At 45.9% G+C, this 20,595-nt stretch overlaps 1 protein-coding gene across 1 annotated transcript in view; it reads left to right on the plus strand.

The window, feature by feature from the left end:
* Positions 1-20,595, plus strand: part of rfx4 (regulatory factor X, 4) — a 125,396-nt gene that overhangs the window by 30,863 nt on the left and 73,938 nt on the right. The window contains exons 5-7 of the mRNA XM_078567701.1: positions 2,714-2,775; positions 15,200-15,413; positions 20,490-20,567. Coding sequence (XP_078423827.1) covers positions 2,714-2,775; positions 15,200-15,413; positions 20,490-20,567 — 354 coding nt within the window. The remainder of the gene's footprint in view (positions 1-2,713; positions 2,776-15,199; positions 15,414-20,489; positions 20,568-20,595) is intronic.

Genomic DNA, 20,595 nt, shown 5'->3' on the forward strand with positions numbered 1-20,595 from the left:
TTTCTGCCTGTACCACCAACTTGGGCAGCGAATTCCAGACACCCACTACCCTCTGCTTAAAAAAAAAGTTCTTCCTCATGTCCCCCCTACACCTTCTGCCACTTATCTTGAATCTATGTCTCCTGGTTCTAGAATTCTCCATTAAGGGAAACAATTTTATCCTATCCACTCTATCTATTCCCCATATAATTTTGTCACCTGGGTACAAGTAAGGATAGGGGCGACACCACTTTGGACCTCAATGGTTACGGAAGTTAGAACTTCCGTTAGGTCGGCCGGGGGTGCGTTGGAATAGTCAAGTCTAGAGGAAACAAAGGCGTGGATGTAGAAATAGCCGGTCTTAATGACAGCGCAGGTTTGTGGCCAGATCTTATTTCAGGTTCAAGAATGGCACCAAGTTTGTGATGTGGGTGTCGCTGGCTGGGCCAGCATTTAGTGCCCATCTCTAATTGCCCTTGAGAAGGTGGTGATGAGCCACTGCCTTGAACCACTGCAGCCCATGTGGTGTAGGTACACCCACAGTGCTGTAAGGGAGGATATTGACCCAGCCAACAGAGCAGAATAGTCTGGTTTCATTCTCAGGCAGTTTCCAGTGAGGTGGGGGAGGGCGCGGGGGGAATTGGTAGCTAGGAAACAGAATTTGTGGCAGGAACCAAAGTAGCTCCAGGCTTCCCAATATTTAGTTAGAGGAAATTTCTGGGCACCCAGTACTGTTTGGACAAGCGGTCTAACAAGCTAGAGAGAGTGGAGGGCCGAGAGAGCTGGTGGTGAGGTAGAGCTGGGTGTCGTCAACATACAAGTGAAAACTAATGTGGTGTTTTCAGATGATGGCGCTGAGATGCAGCACGTAAATAAGAAATGGAGGGGGCAAATACGAGTCAATCTCCAGGGGAACTGCACACTGAGACTCAAGGCAAAATGTAATCTAGGACAAAGCAGGATTAGAGACCCAGAGCACACAGATGGCAGCTCAGTCATGATTTTAAAACCAGAAATTCTGCCCTTATTTTTATACTTCCAATCCAAATTCCCATGTCCATATTTGTAATGGAAGCTTGCTATGTAAACATGTCACACCGTAATGACCATCCTCCTTTCAGCAAAGGTGTTGTTGCGCCATCACTGGTGGGAGACTGTAATTGCAGTGTGACTCATTTACACATGTGAGGCGGTATTTAATGGAGGTGACGGGGGTCTTGCCTGCTGGCTGGATAACCAATGAGAGCCCTGCTTTTTGTGAAAGCCAGCCGCATTAAGTGCCAATCAGGCACTTAACTGGACATCACCGGGCCTTCCCTGGAATCAAGGATCCCAGGGGCGAAAATCTTGCCCACTGAGAGCTGCCGGCCAATCAGAGTCACTAGACCCACCCACGAGGCCTAGGATCCAGGCACAGGTGAGTGATAGCCAGAGGGGGGTCGTGGAATTGGGGTCCCGGGGGAGGGTGCAGGCAGCAAGGGTCCTCCTTCCTGATGCTGGGTCCCTCGATGAGACACCGAGTGCCTGACAATGAGGGATCCCCTCGGGTGCCCACAATCAAACACGCCAGAGTTTGCTTTTCAGGCTTCTCACATGGGTGAATACCAGCGATGAGGCCCTTAGGTGGGTGTTAATTGCCCTCTTAAGGGCCTCAATTTGTGGTGGGGTGGGAAGGCTTTCCACGGGCCTTCCCTCCATGGACTTAATTGAGGTGGAGGCGGGTAGGCGGTGGGCTATGCCCTCATCACCCTCCTGCCCGATTAAATACTATAAAATTACTATTAAATAATTCAACTAAATGCCACCAAACTCGCCATGGGAGAGGGCATTAAACTCTGCCCATAATTTCTGTTATAAATATCGGCTTGGCAATTTATAACAAAGTGTAAGCAGAAAAAAGATTTTTAATATCAACTTTTCTACCTTTAAAAGAATTCTGTTCTCAAACTATCGCGAAAGATCAATGCATATTCTACTAATAATCTTTAAAGAAAGACTTGCAATTATACAGCACCTCTCAGTCGATATGTGCACACAGTGAGCTCCCACAAATAACAAAGTGATCATCACTAGCTGATCTATTTTTGTGATCTTGATATCGGGGGGATATATTGGCCAGGACGTGGGGTGTGGGTGGGATAACTACCCAGATCTTCTTGAAACTAGTGTGATGGAATCTTTTATATCCGCCTGAGAGGGCAGACTGGGCCCTGGTTTAATGTCTCATCCGACAGTCCAGCTCTCCCCGAGCATGGCACTGGAGTGTCGGCTTTGATTTCTGTGCTTGGCTCTCGATGCGGGACTTGGATTCACAATCTTTTTGCCCTGGAGCTGAAAGAACTAGCGAGTGAGCGACAGCTGGTATGGACAGGGGTGGGGGGCCTAGTGGTTTTGTCACTGGACTAGCATTCCACAGACCCAGGGTAATGCGCTGGGTGGAATTTGAATTCAATTAAAAGCCTGGGAATGATTGTGAAACCATTGTCGATTGTCATAAAAACCCATCTGGTTCACTCATGCCCCTTTAGGGAGGGGAACCTGCCCTCCTCACCTGGTCTGGCCTACATGTGACCCCAGACACACAGCAATGTGGTTGACTCGAGCAGTTAGGGATGCTCGCCTAGCCAGTGACGGCCACATCCCCATGAACGAATAAAAAAAAAAAATCTCAGGTAAGTCGTAAGAGCAACAGGAAATTAAATCCTTTCTGACAAACATTTCTTTCTTCGTGTAGATAATTCGTCAGCAATTCCCACAATTAACGACGAGGAGATTAGGAACAAGAGGCCAGTCAAAGTAAGTAACCAACTTCACATTTATGTTTAACAAGAATTTTGCCTGTGCTGCTTTCAGGATCGAATTCCGGAGTGCTTTTTTTCATTTATTCATTCGTGGGACGTGGGCATCGCTGGCTGGGCCAGCATTTATTGCCCATCCCTAATTGCCCCTTGAGAAGGTGGTGGTGAGCTGCCTCCTTGAACTGTTGCAGTCCCTGTGGTGTAGGTACACCCACACAGTGCTGTTAGGGAGGGAGTTCCAGGATTTTGACCCAGCGACAGTGAAGGAACGGTGATATATTTCCAAGTCAGGATGGTGAGTGTCTTGAAGGGGAACTTCCAGGTGGTGGTGTTCCCATCTATCTGCTGTCCTTGCCCTTCTAGATGGTAGTGGTCATGGGGTTTGGAAGGTGCTGTCTAAGGAGGCTTGGTGAATTCCTGCAGTGCATTTTGTAGATGGTACACACTGCTGCTACTGTGCGTCGGTGGTGGAGGGAGTGAATGTTTGTGGATGTGGTGCCAATCAAGCGGGCTGCTTTGTCCTGGATGGTGTCTAGCTTCTTCAGTATTGTGGGGGCTGCACTCATCCAGACAAGTGGAGAGTATTCCATTACACTCCTGACTTGTACCTTGCAGATGTTGGATAGGCTTTGGGGAGTCAGGAAGTGAGTTACTCGTCTCACGATTCCTAGCCTCTGACCTGCTCTTGTAGCCACAGTATTTATATGGCTAGTCCAGTTCAGTTTCTGGTCAATGATAACCCCCAGGATGTTGATAGTGGGGGATTCAGTGATGGTAATGCCATTGAACGTCAAGGGGCAGTGGTTAGATTCTCTGTTGTTGGAGATGGTCATTGCCTGACACTTGTGTGGCACGTATGTTACTTGCCACTTGTCAGCCCAAGCCTGGACATTGTCCAGGTGTTGCTGCATTTGGACATGGGCTGCTTCAGTATCTGAGGAGTTGCGAATGGTGCAGAACATTGTGCAATCATCAACGAATATCCCCACTTCTGACCTTATGATGGAAGGAAGGTCATTGATGAAGAAGCTGAAGATGGTTGGGCTGAAGACACTACCCTGAGGAACTCCTGCAGTGATGTCCTGGAGCTGAGATGACTGACCTCCAACAACCACAACTATCTCCCTTTGTGCTAGGTATGACTCCAACCAGCAGAGAGTTTTCCCCCTGATTCCCATTGACTCCAGTTTTGCTAGGGCTCCTTGATGCCACACTCTGTCAAATGCTGCCTTGATGTCAAGGGCAGTCACTCTCACCTCACCTCGGGAGTTCAGCTCTTCTGTCCATGTTTGAACCAGGACTGTAATGAAGTCAGGAGCTGAATGGCCCTGGCGGAACCCAAACTGGGCGTCAGTGAGCAGGTTATTGATAAATAAGTGCCGCTTGATAGCACTGTTGATGACTCCTTCCATTACTTTAGTGATGCTCGAGAGTAAACTGATGGGGTGGTAATTGGCTGGGTTGGATTTGTCCTGCTTTTTGTGTACAGGACATACCTGGGCAATTTTCTGCATAGCCGGATAGATGCCAGTGTTGTAGCTGTATTGGAACAGCTTGGCTAGGGGCACGGCAAGTTCTGAAGCACAAAGTCTTCAGTACTATTGCCGGAATATTGTCAGGACCCATAGCCTTTGCAGTATCCAGTACCTTCAGCCGTTTCTTGATATCATGTGGAGTGAATCGAATTGGCTGAAGACTGGCATCTGTGATGCTGGCGACCTCCAGAGGAGGCCAAGATGGATCATCCACTCGGCACTTTTGGCTGAAGATTGTAGCAAATGCTTCAGCCTTATCTTTTGCACTGATGTGCTGGGCTCCTCCATCATTGACGATGGGGATATTTGTGGAGCCTGGACCTCCAGTGAGTTGTTTAATTGTCCACTACTATTCCCGACTGGATGTGGCAGGACTGTGGAGCTTAGATTTGATCCGTTGTGGGATCGCTTAGCCCTGTCTATCACTTGTTGCTTATACTGTTTGGCACGCAAATAGTCCTGTATTATAGCTTCACCAGGTTGACACCTCATTTTTAGGTATGCCTGGTGCTGCTCCTGGCATGCCCTCCTGCACTCTTCATTGAACCAGGGTTGATCCCCAGGCTTGATGGTAATGGTAGAGTGGGGGATATGCCGGGCCATGAGGTTACAGATTGTGTTCGAGTACAATTCTGCTGCTGCTGATGGCCCACAGCGCCTCATGGATGCCCAGTCTTGAGTTGCTAGATCTGTTTGAAATCTATCCCATTAGCACGGTGGTAGTGCCACACAACATGATGGAGGGTATCCTCAATGTGAAGGTGGGACTTCGTCTCCACAATGACTGTGGACAGTCCTACCGATACTGTCATGGACAGATACATCTGTGGCAGGCACGTTGGTGAGGACGAGATCAAGTATGTTTTTCCCTCTTGTTTGTTCCCTCACCACCTGCGGCAGACCCAGTCTAGCAGCTATGTCATTTAGGACTTGACCAGCTCAGTCAGTAGTGGTGCTACCGAGCCACTCTTGGTGATGGACATTGAAGTCCCCCACCCAGGGTACGTTCTGTGCCCTTGCCACCCTCAGTGATTCCTTCAAGTGGTGTTCAACATGGAGGAGCACTGATTCATCAGCTGAGGGAGGGCGGTACATGGTAATCAACAGGAGGTTTCCTTACCCTGAGACTTCATGGGGTCTGGAGTTGATGTTGAGGACTCCCAGGGCAACTCCCTCCTGACTGTATACCACTGTGTCGTCACCTCTGTTAGGCTGTCCTGCTGGTGGGACAGGACATACCCAGGGATGGTGATGGTGTCTGGGACATTATCTGTAAGATGTGATTCTGTGAGGATGACTATGTCAGGCTGTTGCCTGACTAGTCTGTGAGACAGCTCTCCCAATTTTGGCACTAGCCCCCAGATGTTAGTAAGATATTTGCAGGGTCAACAGGGCTGAGATTGCTGTTGTCGTTTCCGGTGCCCAGATCGATGCCGGGCAGTCCATCTGGTTTCATTCCTTTATTGTGACTTTATCGCAGTTTGTTACAACTGAGTGGTTTTCTGGGCCATTTAAGAGTCAACCACATTGCTGTGGGTCTGGAGTCACATGTGGGCCAGACTAGGTAAGGATGGCAGATTTCCTCCCCTAAGGGGGATTAGTGAACCAGATGGGTTTTTACAACAGTTGACAATGGTTTCGTGGTCTTCATTGGGCTTTTAATTCCAGATTTTTATTGAATTCAAATTCTATTTTCTGCCAGGGTGGGATTCAAAATCGGGTTCCCAGGGCACTACCCTGGGTCCCTGGAATACTAGTTCAGCAACAATACCACTACACCATCGCCTCCTCTTAATTTTACAGATGTACATTGAACCTCACTGAGCAACAATCATTTTCCTTTTTGTGGCAGAGATTTAATCATTGGAATAACCTAAAAAGATCTTGCAAATTTTTATTTGCAATAACTATCAAATTATGAGATAACTTGGATTAAAAAGAATAAACAATAAGATAATATAATGTGAAAGAAATTGAGTAAAATGTAATTTGAATGAAGGATTTTGAATTGAGGGATGACTACAGTCCAAGTATTAAAACTACATAAAACAGGAAATGTTTTGCAAACACAAGTGCAGTGACTACATGTAAACCAAAGCCACATACAACGGCCATTATGCATGCGACAAGGATTTGAGCGGCAGTTTTACTTAGCAGATGAGAGGCAAGGGGCAGATTTTTTTTACAACGCAAATGGCCTTAACATTCTGAGAACACCAAAGGGTTAAATTTCCTCATTTGCTCCTGCTCTGCTTGTGGAACTTGAGCAGTAACTCAGTTCCGTGTGGAAGTAGGATTTCTGCCAAAGTTGTGACAGAGATTCGGGGGGGGAGGTCTGAGAAAATGTGAAGGAAGAACATAGCTCAAACTGATTCTCCTGGGTTAAGTGGATGAAAATACTCATTAAAATTCATTTGCTTCAAGTTAAAAACCCACAAGCGCTGTCAAAGAATAGGTGTCAACCAGCAGGGTGGTCTAACCATCTCCACTTATGACTTTGGCCCTCATACGTTAACTGCATGATCTTTATTTGTGGAGATACCTTCCATATTGTGAGCTGTGATCTTTTAGTTCTGTGTTGGGAACTGAATGTATAATTTTAACCCTAAGGCTTAGTGTACTTGTATTTTTTATTCTTTTGTGAGATTTGCATACAAGGCCAGCATTTGTTGCCCACAAGCTGAGCAGCTTGTTCAGCCATTTCACAGGGGCAGTTAAGAGTCAACCACATTGCTGTGGGTCTGGAGTCACATGTAGGCCAGACCAGGTAAAGACAGCAGATTTCCTTCCCTAAAGGGCATTAGTGAACCATTTGGGCTTTCACAACAATGAGAGTAGCTTTCAATTCCAGATTTATTAATTGAATTTAAATTCCACCAGCTACTATAGTTTGTTATAGTGGGACTTGAACCTGTGATTCCCCAGAGCATTGAGACTGGGCCTCTGCATTACTAGCTTAGTGACATTACCATTATACCAACATCCCCTCCCAACTGTGAATGTGTACATGGACCCTGAAATCGCTTTGCTGCTCCACAGCTCTGACACTTTCACCATTAAGAGAATATTTTGCTTTGTCTCACTCAGATGCAACATGGATTACCTCATATTTTCCCGCATTGAACTCCATCAGCCATTCATTGGATCTGTCTGTGTCTCTTTGTGACTGCTTAATCACACTTACTCTACCTCCTAACTGAGTGCATCTGTAAAACTGGATGTACAACTCTCTAACCCTTCACCCAAGCTGATAATAAATCCAATAGAAAGCCAAAACCCTGAGGTGGGTTGCTGGGGAACATCACTTGTTGCCTTCTGCAATACGAGCTCACTCTCACTATCCCTACTCTCTGTCTTCCGGCTCCCAATCCACGATCAAAACGTGGCGTGAGGTCACCTCCAATTCCGCACACTTTTATTTCTGAGGAAAGATTACTTACGGTGCCCGAGTAGAGAGCCCTATAAACAGGAGTCCATGAGCGGCAGCTGAGATGAGGGCAGGTGAATTTGTTTCTTCATTCCTTATCATGGTATGGGCATATCCCTGCTAAGGCCATGTTTATTGCCCATCCCAAGTTGCCCCTGAGGAGAATGGGCTGGATTTCGGGCTCCCCTTGCCGTTGGGCTTGAAAGCGGGCGAGGGGTTGGACGTAAGATCCAGCAGCCAGCGTTACCCGCCACCCCCCCCACCCACCCGCCTATCTGAAATCTTATAGGGTCGGGCGGCCTGTCCGTTCCTGGATCTATTGAGGCCCTTAAGTGGCCCACACCATGCGGGACACCAAGCAGCCACTTTAGCTGCGAGGGCTGGTGTTGGTCAATGGGGAGGAACCTGCCTTTGCGGGCCTGAGGGGCTCAGTGGAGGCAGCCCCCCAGCAAAGGTCATCAACCCCTCCCTGTACTTTATCCTTCCCCCGGCCTCTTGTGCCCAGCCCATCACCCCGTCACCACCCCCCCCTTCCCACCCACCCCGCCACCCCCATCCCCCTTACCGAGACCCCTGGCCCCAGACTTACCTGGGCTTCTTGGTATGTCGGGACTGCCTTGAGTTCGAGAAATAGCCAGCGCTCCCTCTGGCGCTGGTGGGACTGCAGAGTTGCTGGCCAATCGGATTGGCCCCCAGCTCTCTAAGGCGGGACCTCTCCTCGAGAAGGGAAGTCTCGCCTTAAAGCAATTAACACTGCTCCCAGCATTAACTTGCTGCAGGGCAGCTGTCAGGATTGTAGGCAGGTTCCCCACTGACTTTTCAGCAGGGAGGGTGAGGCAGGGACTGCAGCATAACTAAAGACCCTCAATATGAAAGTCATCATACAGAGCATTGGTGAGACCGCACCTCGAATACCGTGTGAAGTTTTGGTCTCCTTATTTAAGTGAGAATGTAAATGCGTTGGAGGCGTTTCAGAGGAGGCTTACCAGATTGACACCTGGAATGAGTGGGTTGTCTCATGAGGAAAGATTGGACAGACTGGGCCTGTTTCCACTTGAGTTTAGAAGAGTGAGGGGTGACTTGATTGAAATATATAAGACCCTGAACGGCCTTGACAAGGTGGACGTGGAAAGGATGTTTCCTCTTGTGGGTGAGTCCAGAGCTAGGGGGCACTGTTTTAAAATTAGGGGTCGCCCTTTTAGGACAGAGATGAGGAGAAATTTTTTCTCTGAGGGTTGTGCGACTTTGGAACTCTCTGCCTCAGAAGGTGGTGGAGGTGGGGCTACCTCAATTATTTTAAGGCAGAGGTATACAGGTTCTTGTTAGACAAGGGAATCAAAGGTTATCAGGAGCAGATGGGAACATGGAACTCGAAACACAAACAAGTCAGCCATGATCTTATCGAACGCGGAACAGGCTTGACATCCTATGTAAATTACAACTGTCGACGTGGTGAAGCTCCCACAATGCCATTGGGTTGGGATTTCCAAGATTTTGACCCAATGATGTCAGAGATACATATCCATTTCCAAGTCAGGATGGTGCATGACTTGGAGGAGAATTTGGAGATGATGTGTTCCCATGACATTGCTGCTCTTGTCTATCTGTCTGCTAAAGGTCTCCTTAGAGAAGAGAAGGTTGAGAGGAGGTTTGACAGAGGTATTCAAAATCATGAGGGGGTCTGGACAGAGTAGATTGGGAGAAACTGTTCCCATTGTTGGAAGGATTGGGAATTGGGGGAGATGGTGGTGTGCTGGTAGTGTCACTGGATTTAGCAATCTACTGACTCAGTCATGGCCTCTGGGGCCATGGGTTCATAATCCCACAGGGCAGCTGGTGGAGTATAAGTTCAATTAAAAGCTAGGTCAGGCTTTTCTGGTGGTTTGACAGGGCAAGCAGGAGCAGTCATGAAATGGGCCCTGACTGTAATTTCACACTGGTTGGCCAATTAGTGACACACTGCAGTGCTCAGCAGGGGTGGGTAAGGAGGGTAAGTGTGGATGTTCATGGGTGCATGCAGTAAAACCTCCCTGAGGCACAGAGCCGCTGAAAGTTTTTAAAATAAAGAATTTACAAAAGTTAAACACATTCCCCTCATGTCGCTCTGTCACATGAGCAGGGACATGTCAGAAATTAGTTTGAAAATATTTATTTTTTTTCAATCACTGATCGAAACCTCATCCCGCCCGTGGATGAGGTTTCGCAAAAACCCAAAGGTCGCCTGGCTGATTCGCCCGCCCGCCCACCCGCCGACCACGAGGTTGGCCGGGCGGCGAAAAATTTCTTTTAATTATGACTTTAATGGCCTTAATAGGCCGTTGAATTGTCAAGCTGCGCACTGCCGACATGCACGCCTGCCCGCTGACCGAAATATCGCGCGATGGCGTCGGGATGCTTGCCTGGCATCATCCCGCGACATTTTACGCTCTTTCGGGCTTGGCGCACGCCCGCCCGCCCGACGAGCGAAATATTCTGCCCGAGGTCTCAGTAATGGTGACATCACAACTATCATCAATTGTTGTAAAGACCCATCTGGTTGACTAATGCCCTTTAGGGAAGGAAATCTGTTATCCTTACCTGGTCTGGCCTACATGTGACCCCAGACCCACAGCAACGTGGTTGATTCTTAACTGCCCCTCCAGTTCAAGGGCAATTAAGGATGGGCAATAAACGCTGGCCTTGCCAGCGACGCCCACATCCCATGAAAGAAGAAAAGTCAGAGGACACTCATTTAATCGGTGAAAGAACCAGAGGTGACACGAACGGTTAGGATCTGGAATGCAATGCCTGAGAGTGTGGAGGTGGCAGGTTCAATCAAGACCGTTAAAAGGGAACTGGATAATTATCTGAAGAGAAAAAAAATTGCAGGACCACAGGGAAAAGGCAGGAGTGTGGAACTAGCTGAGCTCCTTTCATGGAGAGTTGACATGGACACAATGGGCCAAATGGCCTTCTTCTGTTTTGCTATCACTCTATGTCACTGGAAGGTGCTGTCGGTGTAACTTTGGTGAGTTACTGCAGTGCATTTTGTAAAATTGCACACGCTCCAACCACGGTGTACCAGTGAACCCTTCACTGTAATCACCCTGATAACCGTGGCCTGCTGTAACCAATCCTGTGATATCCGCAGTATAGGAATTAAGTGGATGTTGAGTCCAGGGATACGGTGTGAGAATGGATGTTATTTTTAAAATAGTTTGGGGGAATATTGTGTTATTCTGTGAAGATTGCTGTGTGTCTGTGTGTGCATGTGGGTAACTGATTTAATTAAGCTGGGAGCTGTTGAGCTGTTAGCGGTAGCTGTTAGCTATTGGCTGTGTGAGGAAGATCTGAAAATAGCTCTTGGTTGGGAGAAAGATGCAGTTTGAATCAGCCATCCAATCAAGCCAGAAAAGTCTTGGGCTGCAACAAGCAGTCTTGTTCTGAAGTTTTGGTTTTCCACAGCAGAGTTTAAGAGGCCATGTGGTATGCCTCTATTGAAGCAACAGCAGTTTGCCTTGGGTAATCTTACTAGATTTTTATAGTTAAACACCTAAAAGGGACATATATATAAGGCATATGTCCCCATTAGCACATCCTTTAGATAATAACACCACCGTCAACACCCCTTTGTCCTTTTGTCTATGACATCTTTGGCAATCTTTTCTTTGCCTCCACCTATCACTGGCCCTCTATCCAGCTCCACCTGTCCCACCCCCCTCTTAAACCAGCTTATATTTCACCTCATTTCTCTATTTCTTTAGTTCTGATGAAGAGTCATACGGACTCGAAATGTTAACTGTGCTCCTCTCCGCGGATGCTGTCAGACCTGCTGAGTTTTTCCAGCTATTTTTGTGTTTGTTTGTGACCTATCAGGGAGTGTTGCCTGGAAGGTGTTTACTTGTGGGTCTGACCAAGTAGGGAGTCTTTTGGGGGAATGTTTTGTAAAACTAATTTTAATTGTGCAATTGTAACCTTGTCTGCTTAAGTTTTCTTTTATTCTTGTTACTAAAACTTTTACTTTTAACTTCTGAAATCCCAAAGGTGTTACTGGATTTCTTGCTGCTGTTTTCAGAATACAAAAAAAAGGGTCTGGCCCATAAGCCAAGTTTCCCTCTGGGGCTTGGTTTGCTCAGCAATTGACATCAGCTGTGGTCATAACAAGGGGGAAAATAAACTATTCTGTCCTGGCTGGTGTTGAACTTCTTGAGTGTTGGTGTTAGTGTCCAGGCTAAGTGGTGAATATGCGTCACATTCCTGACTGGACCCTTGTGGATGGTGGGGAGGTTTTGTTTATCAGGAGGTGAGCCACTATCACAGCGTACCCAGCAGCTGCACTGCTTTAATAGCCATAGTGTCGATATAATTGCTCCAATTAAATCTCTGATCAATGCTAACCTCCGAGATGCTGCTGACGGGGGAGTTGGTGGATGTGATGATTTTAAAGGTCAGAGGGAAGAAAGTTAAATGGGGGAATATTTAAATGTACAGGCAGTTTTGTTGATTAATGTATCTGTGGCTGGTGATGTTTTGTGAAATCCGGACGTGTAATGTGGATCCAGATGTGTAATCAGGGTGTTTATTATGGAAATACACAAAGGGCAAGGTTTACATTCGGGGAAGAACTCATTTATGAACTTCTCGTGTTTTAGACGTCACTCTTTAAAGACCCATCTTTTAGGATAAGCTTCAACCTAAACAAAAACCCTGAAGGCTAGAGTCTTAGAATTTGTTCGGATATTAGATTCCCTTTTAAGCTGCTGGCAATATACAATTGTGAACAAATGGAGTTTACCATGTCTCAACTCGAGTTGGTCCAAGTGATACAGAATGAACTCAAGCAGGACTTGGAACTATAGTGCCTGGAGCTCCATGCTCACAGTGTCCTGATGATTTGAGCAATCCCTTAGCTTGGCATAGCATCAAAATGAGACACATGCAGATCCTGGTAGGCATGGTAACTGATCTAGCGATCTTGGTATGATGCGATCAATCTAATCGTCTTGGCGTGTAACCCAATCTGGCAATAATATCTCCCTCAGAACCAGTCTACAATATCAGTGTCAGTTTGTCTTTACTTAATGTTGCACAGGTGGCAAAAGTTTAAAGTCGACATAAATGTTGAGCATGACTTGTGCATTTACACTGCAAGGTTACCAATGGTGGCAAGTGATTTTTTAAACTGCATCTGGAATGAAGTGGGTTGACACTCAAGGGAGCAGTGTCACACCGGTTGAGAATATAAATCCAGCCTAGTATCAAACCTGGTTCGCAAAGCCTGCTGAGCTGACCCTCCTTCAGGCTAAGTGTTTAGAGAGTAACAATGGCCCCTTCCTCACTCCCATAACATTTAAATATCCTAAGTGTTGGAAGAGAGATGTGCCCGCGCTTGTGTTAAGCTTTCTTCTAATAGGAGAGTGGAGTCTAAATTCTCGAGCACCTGTTGATAGCAAGGACCCTCAAGAGACTGGGGATAGAAAGTGGTTTTCAGCCAATGGGCCGAAACAGACCTGATATATGGTTAGTGTTCCCTTACCTGTCCCCATGATGTCAGCACAGTGTTGGTGACCAGAAGTACATACAAAAACACATCAGTCACCATTTTCTCATTCATGGAGCCATTAGTTATTTGTTTTTTTATTTATTCTTTCACAGAATGTGGCTGTCGCTGCCTAGGCTGTTGTTGCCCATCCCTAATTGCCCTTGAGAAGGTGGTGGTGGGCCCCAATATCTAAAGGGTGGAGCTGTCCCTCTCCCCAGTGAGGGTCCAGCTGCTCATGTGGGTAGGGAGTGAGGAGTTTCCTTTGGGCTTGGACACATTTTGACCCAGGTAGTTTCAACGTGAACAAAAGACAGTGAGATGTCAGGAGTGGGACTATCCAGCTAATGGAACTCTGGATAGTCCTGTTGCCACCAATGGCAACCTTGCCTACCAGGATCTAGATGGGCATCATTTCGATGCTGTGCCAAGCTAGAGACTTGTTCAAAGTAGCATGTTCATCCAGAGGACTAGAATGCAAGAGGATAAAATCATGTTTCAGCTGCACAAAACCCTGGTTAGACCCCACCTTGAGTCACTGTCAGCAGCTCTGGGCACCACATCTCAGGAAGGATATATTGGCTTTGGAGGGGAGATGAAACCTGAATCCAAGGGTTAAATTTTGAGGGGAGATTACACAAACCAGCAGTGTATTCCCTGGAATTTAGAAGGTTAAAGGGTGATTTGATGAAAGATTTCAAGATATTAATGAGAACAGATAGGATCAATAGAGAAAAACTATTTCCATTGCTCGGGGAGCTTAGACAAAGGGGCATAATCTAAAAATTTGAGCCAGTCCTATCAGAAAGTAGGAAACACTTCTGAACTCTCTTCTGCTAATTAGAATAGATAGTTAGATCCCTTGTGAATCTTAAAACTAAAATAAGGGATAGGAGGCAAAGGTGGATATGTGCAGTTAGATCGATGATCAGCCATGATCTCATTGAATGGTGGAGCAGGCTCAAGGGGCTGAATGGCCTCCTCCTGTTCCTATGTACTTATGTTGCTATGTTCCTGTTTGCCAGTAGGGAGGCTTTGTACTGATGGGAGCAGATCTCACATTTGATGTTGGACTGTGTCTCGATCTGGACAGTGTCGGTCTGTTTAGGTGGAATCTCCTCTACAACCCCGCACAACCCAATTATACTCCTGTTTAACACCAATTTGAAAGTTAGTTCATTAGCCCTGAGAAGGAGCCCAGACCAGTGCAGTTATGCTGTAACATGCTGCATCTCCACTCACATCAGATCCACTGTTAACAGATTACACTTCGGTTCCAAGAAGGGAGCCTTCCCTGAGTGAGACAGAGAGTTCCAGATCAATGGAATATTCCACGGGGAGATTGTGTAAGGATTTATCCGGCAGTGTCTCTACATAGTGAGTCCCTGCTCCCAGTCTCTTACTGTGGGGAGCATAGAGCCGGAATTCCACAAGTGCAGGGAAGCAGAGTTAGAGAGATGGGTGGTTAACGTGAGCAGTGTTTTTGCTGGGTCATTGAAACCTGGTGGACTGGACATTGCATCAATGCCTGAACTGGGGTTAATCAGTCCAGCCTCTTGTCTGACTCCTGATTTACGCTGTACTTACACTGTAACCACAGCAGGTAGTGCACAGCAAAGCTGCTTTGCACCAAACTTACAATGGCTGAGGGTGTGCATGAGATGTCTCACAGGGATCTCATCCAGAAACTTGCAAACTAACGAAAAATAATTTCTGCTTTCCTCATCCTGCAGCCTCACTCCCGCTCGCAGAATGCTGCCGCTCTGGGGTCTGACTGTGTGAGCAGGGTCACAGAATCAGAAGGAGGCCATTCAGCCCATCACGCCCTGTGCTGGCTCTTTGTCAGAGCCGTCCAGTGAGCTGGTTGATTCGTTTATTCTGTTTTTCTAGAGCTTGTTGCCTGATTCTGTAACTGTAACCCCCGGTGCTTTGCCACTAACAGATACCATTATTATGGGATAGCTGTGAAGGAGAGCTCACCGTATTACGATGTGATGTATTCCAAGAAAGGAGCAGCCTGGGTAAACGAGACGGGGAAGAAAGAAGTGGCAAAGCAGACGGTGGCATATTCACCACGCTCCAAGCTGGGCACCTTGCTGCCAGAGTTTCCAAATGTCAAAGATCTAAATCTGCCAGCAAGCCTCTCGGAAGAGAAGGTAAACACACAATGAGTGACTGATCCATTATCTGCGCTGCTTCACGCCAATGCACAAATTAAATGTAGATCATCCTGTCTCACAGATAAAATGCGAGGGACAGACAAAAACCGTGTAGCCTTTTTACAAACAGAGCGGTGCAGCTTTTAATGAGAATTCAGGAGCTGCCCGTTGCCATCCATCCGAGGTAGGAGAGTCAGAGACTGGAAGAAGTGGAAACGTTGAATGTAGAATTGCATCCAATACACGGCAGGGATACAGGCCATTCGGCCCAGCTGGTTCATGCTGGTGGTTTATGCTGCACATGAGCGTCCTCCCACCCCTCTTCATTTCACCTTACCAGCACATCCTTCCATTGCTGTCCCCCACCTTGTGTGTGCCTAGCTTCCACTTAAATACGTCAATGCTATTCACCTCAACTACTCCATGTGGCAACAAGTTCCATATTCTAACCACATGACTGTTGTATATTTTTTACCTCAGAGTTATGCAGAGATGACACTCATTTCTATGTGCGTGACAGGTTTTATTCACAGTGCTTTAAAATGTCTACTCCATGCTTTGGCTCTGGCTTCCAGCTTTGTTTACTTTTCTCTGAGTCCACACCCAGACATAACCAATCAAGCACAGTGAGCATCAACAGTAAATACAGTCACCTAATCAAACACTGAACAACTGATCACCAAAGTGACTAATCTTCTATTTCTGGCCCCTAGTTTTTGGAAGATCGAGGAGGGCAGTAAGTAATTATAGTATTGCAATCGTAACTCCTGTTTTGTTCGGAGTGCAGAATGGGATGAATTATAGTGAAATAAGGAGTAATTTTCTGGTATAAGAACATGTCCTGGAAAAGAAAAAAAAGCCTTTATATTGAGGATCTAGGAAAGGGCGACTGCATCGAGGCCATGTCTGAAAAATGAAAACCACTCGAATACCTTTCAATGTCCCTCTAGACAGAGCTTAATGGGCCAAGAGGCTGAGGAAATGCTGGGCAGGCCATGTCAGAGTGACTTGTCACAGAAAGGGATATAGATGATGGTCTGGCTAGTTCAGTGCCAACAACAATGGAGGAAATTCTTTTGTTGCTGCTGGGCAGATGATGGGGATTTCGACATTGTAAGGGACCTGGTTACACAGGAATTCCAATCCACATGGGTTGCCGACTCAAACAGGGCTTGGCCACTTGGCAATCCCACTCAGTAACTCATCCCCTCTTCATTTGTGTAACTTTCATTTCAGTGCTGACCAATGGCAAGAGGGTTTCAGAATGAGCTCACCCTCATTGGTCATGAAGAATGGAGTCTTCAGCAGGTCAGGAGGTTGCCCAGAGAAGCAATCTGCATGTTCCAATTCACTAATTAGCACTTGATGCGAAGTTTTGGAATGAACATCAGTGGTTTTATCCATGATGAGGTATCTGCAAAAAGTATCTGTCCTTGGGCAGTGTGTCACAAAGAAAGAACTCATGTTTACATATCCCAGGTGGCACCAGCACATGGGAACCAACAACAGCACAATTCTCTCAGTCCTTCTGACGATTGGTTTTTAATTGTCCCCCTTCCAGGCCCCTGGATCCACTGTTCTGGACAAGGTGGACCAGCTTGTGATGGCCAACACTATCCAATCCTTTTATAATCCGAAATACAGCCATTGTATCACCTCTCAACTTTCTCTTTTCCAGTGACAACATACCCAATTTATATATTTGCTCCTCATGTTCCACTCCCTCCATGTTTGACTGCCCCCTCTGAATCTTTTCAATAGTTCCATTATCCTTTGTACACTGTGGTGACCAGCACTGAACACTCCATTGGTCGCACCAACGACTTAAAAAGTGACAGGATTACTTAACGATTTTAACTCCATGGTGACTATTTAATATATCCCAGCGCGTGATTTGCTTTCCTCAATTTGCAGAGCAATTTTGCGATCGCTTCAATTTATTGCCAATCAGGACGACCCGATCTCTCTCTCATTTGCCACGTACATTACTTTCTTTCCGATTAAGCTGCTCCACCTTCTTGGAGTTACTGAAGAAGAGTCATACGGACTCCCAAGCGTTAACTCTGTTTCTCTCTCTCTCCACAGACGCTGTCAGACCTGCTGAGCTTTTCCAGCATTTTCTGTTTTTATTTCGGATTTCCGGCATCCGCAGTATTTTGCTTTTATCCGCCTTCTTGGATATTTTGTCTCCAAGTGGTGTGTCTGCCTAATTCCCAAGAATATTCAGCTCCGCCTGTACCTTGTCCTGTTCAGCTTTGCCATTCAAATATATTTTCTTTCATGGGATGTGGGTGTCACTGGCAAGAGCACTGCCCTAATGGCCCTTGAACTGAATGGCTTGCTAGGCCATTTCAGGGGGTAGCTAAGAGACAACCACATCGCTGTGGGTCTGGAGTCACATGTAGATGCCAGATTTCCTTCCCTGAAGGTTTAGTGATCCAGATGAGTTTTTAACAACAATCAATAGTGGTTTTATGGTCACTGTTACTAACTTTATATTCCAGATTTATTAATTGAATTTAAATTCCACCAACTGCCATGGTGGGATATGAACCCATGTCCCCAGACATTAGTCTGGATTTCTAGTCCAGTGACATTTATCACTACACCACTGTCTCCCCCTATTGTTTAATCATGGATACAGGGAGAAATGGTTGAGGGAATGAAAGCCTGGATTATGAGGAGCAAATATATAAATTGGTCATCTTTACGCTGGGAGAGAGTAGGTTGAACAGTGACCTGATTGCTGTATTTAGGATTTTAAACGGACTGACAACCATGTTAAGCTGTTTCATCGTGTCCAGAACAGTGAATTCAGAGGACATGGACTGCACCTGAAGGGGGGAGATCTCAAAACCGATCTGTAGAAGGACTGGGAGAACTACACTAGTGCCGCCTGAGATATATAAGTATAAATTATCTGTAATACGTTGCCCAAAGAGAGGTACTTTTGTAGGTGCCCCACAATATGGTATGGGATGGGTGCCTGCCTGAAGCCAGCTCCTTGGCTCATAGTCTGTGATGCTTCAACCTGAACCATTTTTCTTAGCATTTGTTGTCAGTGGTGGTTTGCCTCCCTCTATCCCATAAATAAACCCACTGATATTCATTCCACACACATGTGTAAATCCACTTCAAGCACTAATTAGTAGATTGGACCATGCGGATTGCTTTGACTCCATTCTTCATTACCAATAAAGTGACCTCATCCTGAAACCCCTCCCATGCTATTGGTCAGTATGGAAATAAGAATTGCACAAATTACACCCTCATTAGCAAATGCAAAAGGTTCCGCAAAGAATGACAAGTAGTGTCATTGAAGTAGGAAGGTTGGGCCAGGATACCTGAAGCCAATTGCAGCTCTTTAAAGGTGTCATGGAATTGTTTACATCCACCTAAACAAGTCGAGAGGGTCGTGGTTTAATGTCACACTGAAGGCCAGCACAGCACTCCTTCAGTTCTACACTAGGTTCTCAGTAGGGCTGCCAACTGTGATTAAATATACTCCTGGGCGTTTCACCACATGAATTGCCCCCATACTCCAGCCATTGATTGGCCAGCACAACCATTGCATACAGCCTTCCTATGACAATTGGAAAGCAAAAAGACTCATTACCCAATTGGATGATGCTTGACTGTCAGTCAAACAGCCTTTTATTCCCCCATTTTCAATATTTTTATATCTTGTAAAGAGAAATGTTCAAATACAATGACAAAAAAAACCCCCAATCTTTTTTAATGTCCCGATGATTTTTCTCCTGGGTTGCACACAGCAGTGTCCTGGAGATTGATTTTCAATTCCTGGAGACTCCAGACCAATCCTGGAAGGTTGGAACCCTAATTGTCAGCCTGGCTTATGGTGCCATGGATAACTTTAAGGTGTTACCTTTTATTGGCAGCAATCATTTATATTTGTATGTGAGTGTGTGTGTATTCTTACTCTTGGAGTGAGTGAGTCAATTTTAAATAGTGTAGCAGCAAGCCTTTTGTATTTAAATAGGAAAGAGGTTCATTTATTTTTCACATCCTTGCCCTGGAATTTAATTAGAAAACTATGTTTCTCTCACTCTTTCGTTCTCACCTTCAGACAGACACGTGCACAAAAGTAGGTACAGATGTAGATAAAACAATGCTTATACAAATGGGATGGATCTCAGTCTCTGTTTCAATGCAGGCCTGTTATTGTTGTAGTTGCGTTGCTTAGCTGTCTGAAGGCTTTGAAATTGCAGAGATGTCTCAGAAGTTGCGATGGCTTCTGTAGTCGATCTGAAGGAGGTTGGTTTTCTCAGGTAGGCTTGAAGATGCGACAAGGTAGAGTGGGAAAGAGGGGATTCTTTATTTTCCTTTCAAGGAATACGGTGTGGCCCTTCTTTTAGCCTGGTTGATACAAGCAGTTTGATGCCTGTGCTTGTTGGTCCCTCCCTCCCCATGTGATGGTGTTCTGTCTGCCTGTAGCAGTTTGCTATATTTTTAATAGAGAGTAAAGATGGCCACTGTATCATGTGACCCTGCATCAGTGTCAAATCATGGTCCAAATAAGGTATCGTGGAAATCCCATTAGGCAGTTGGATCCTTTCTCCCAACTGTGATTTCAGTACACTGAAAATTTTTGTTTCTTGAGAAGGCACATTCGCATTTTTTTTTTAACAATGAGGGCGTCAGTGGAGTTTTGTTTATCTCCCAGTCTGACAAACATCGAACCGATGTCAGAAAAAGTGTCTTTATCCTCTAGAAAGATAAACACAGCCTGATCCATCAATCTGGCTGACTGCTCTTGGAGCCTCTTTAATATTCAGTCTTTTTGAAAATGCAGTCTTTTAAATAAATATAGTTTTCACGATTTATAATACTGGCATGACACACTGTCATGACAAATGTCTTAAGTTTTGGAATGGGAACCCAACGTTTGGACTCTGGGGTGAGTGTTATCCAATTACCCATGGTTTACACAATCCTTTGATGTCAAAGTATGCTTTATAGTGGTAAAATAAAATCATAAAACTATGATGTAACATTGGACAAAGTTTGGCGTTTGTGAATATTACCAGATTGTTCTGCCTTTTTTGTTTCTAGGTTTCCACCTTCATTATGATGTACCGAACTCACTGTCAGAGAATCCTAGACACAGTGATCAGGGCAAATTTTGACGAGGTAAGCACTTCCCTTTGAACCCAACTCC

This window comes from Cetorhinus maximus, chromosome 22 (assembly GCF_964194155.1).
Source record: "Cetorhinus maximus chromosome 22, sCetMax3.hap1.1, whole genome shotgun sequence".
Taxonomy (NCBI): domain Eukaryota; kingdom Metazoa; phylum Chordata; class Chondrichthyes; order Lamniformes; family Cetorhinidae; genus Cetorhinus; species Cetorhinus maximus.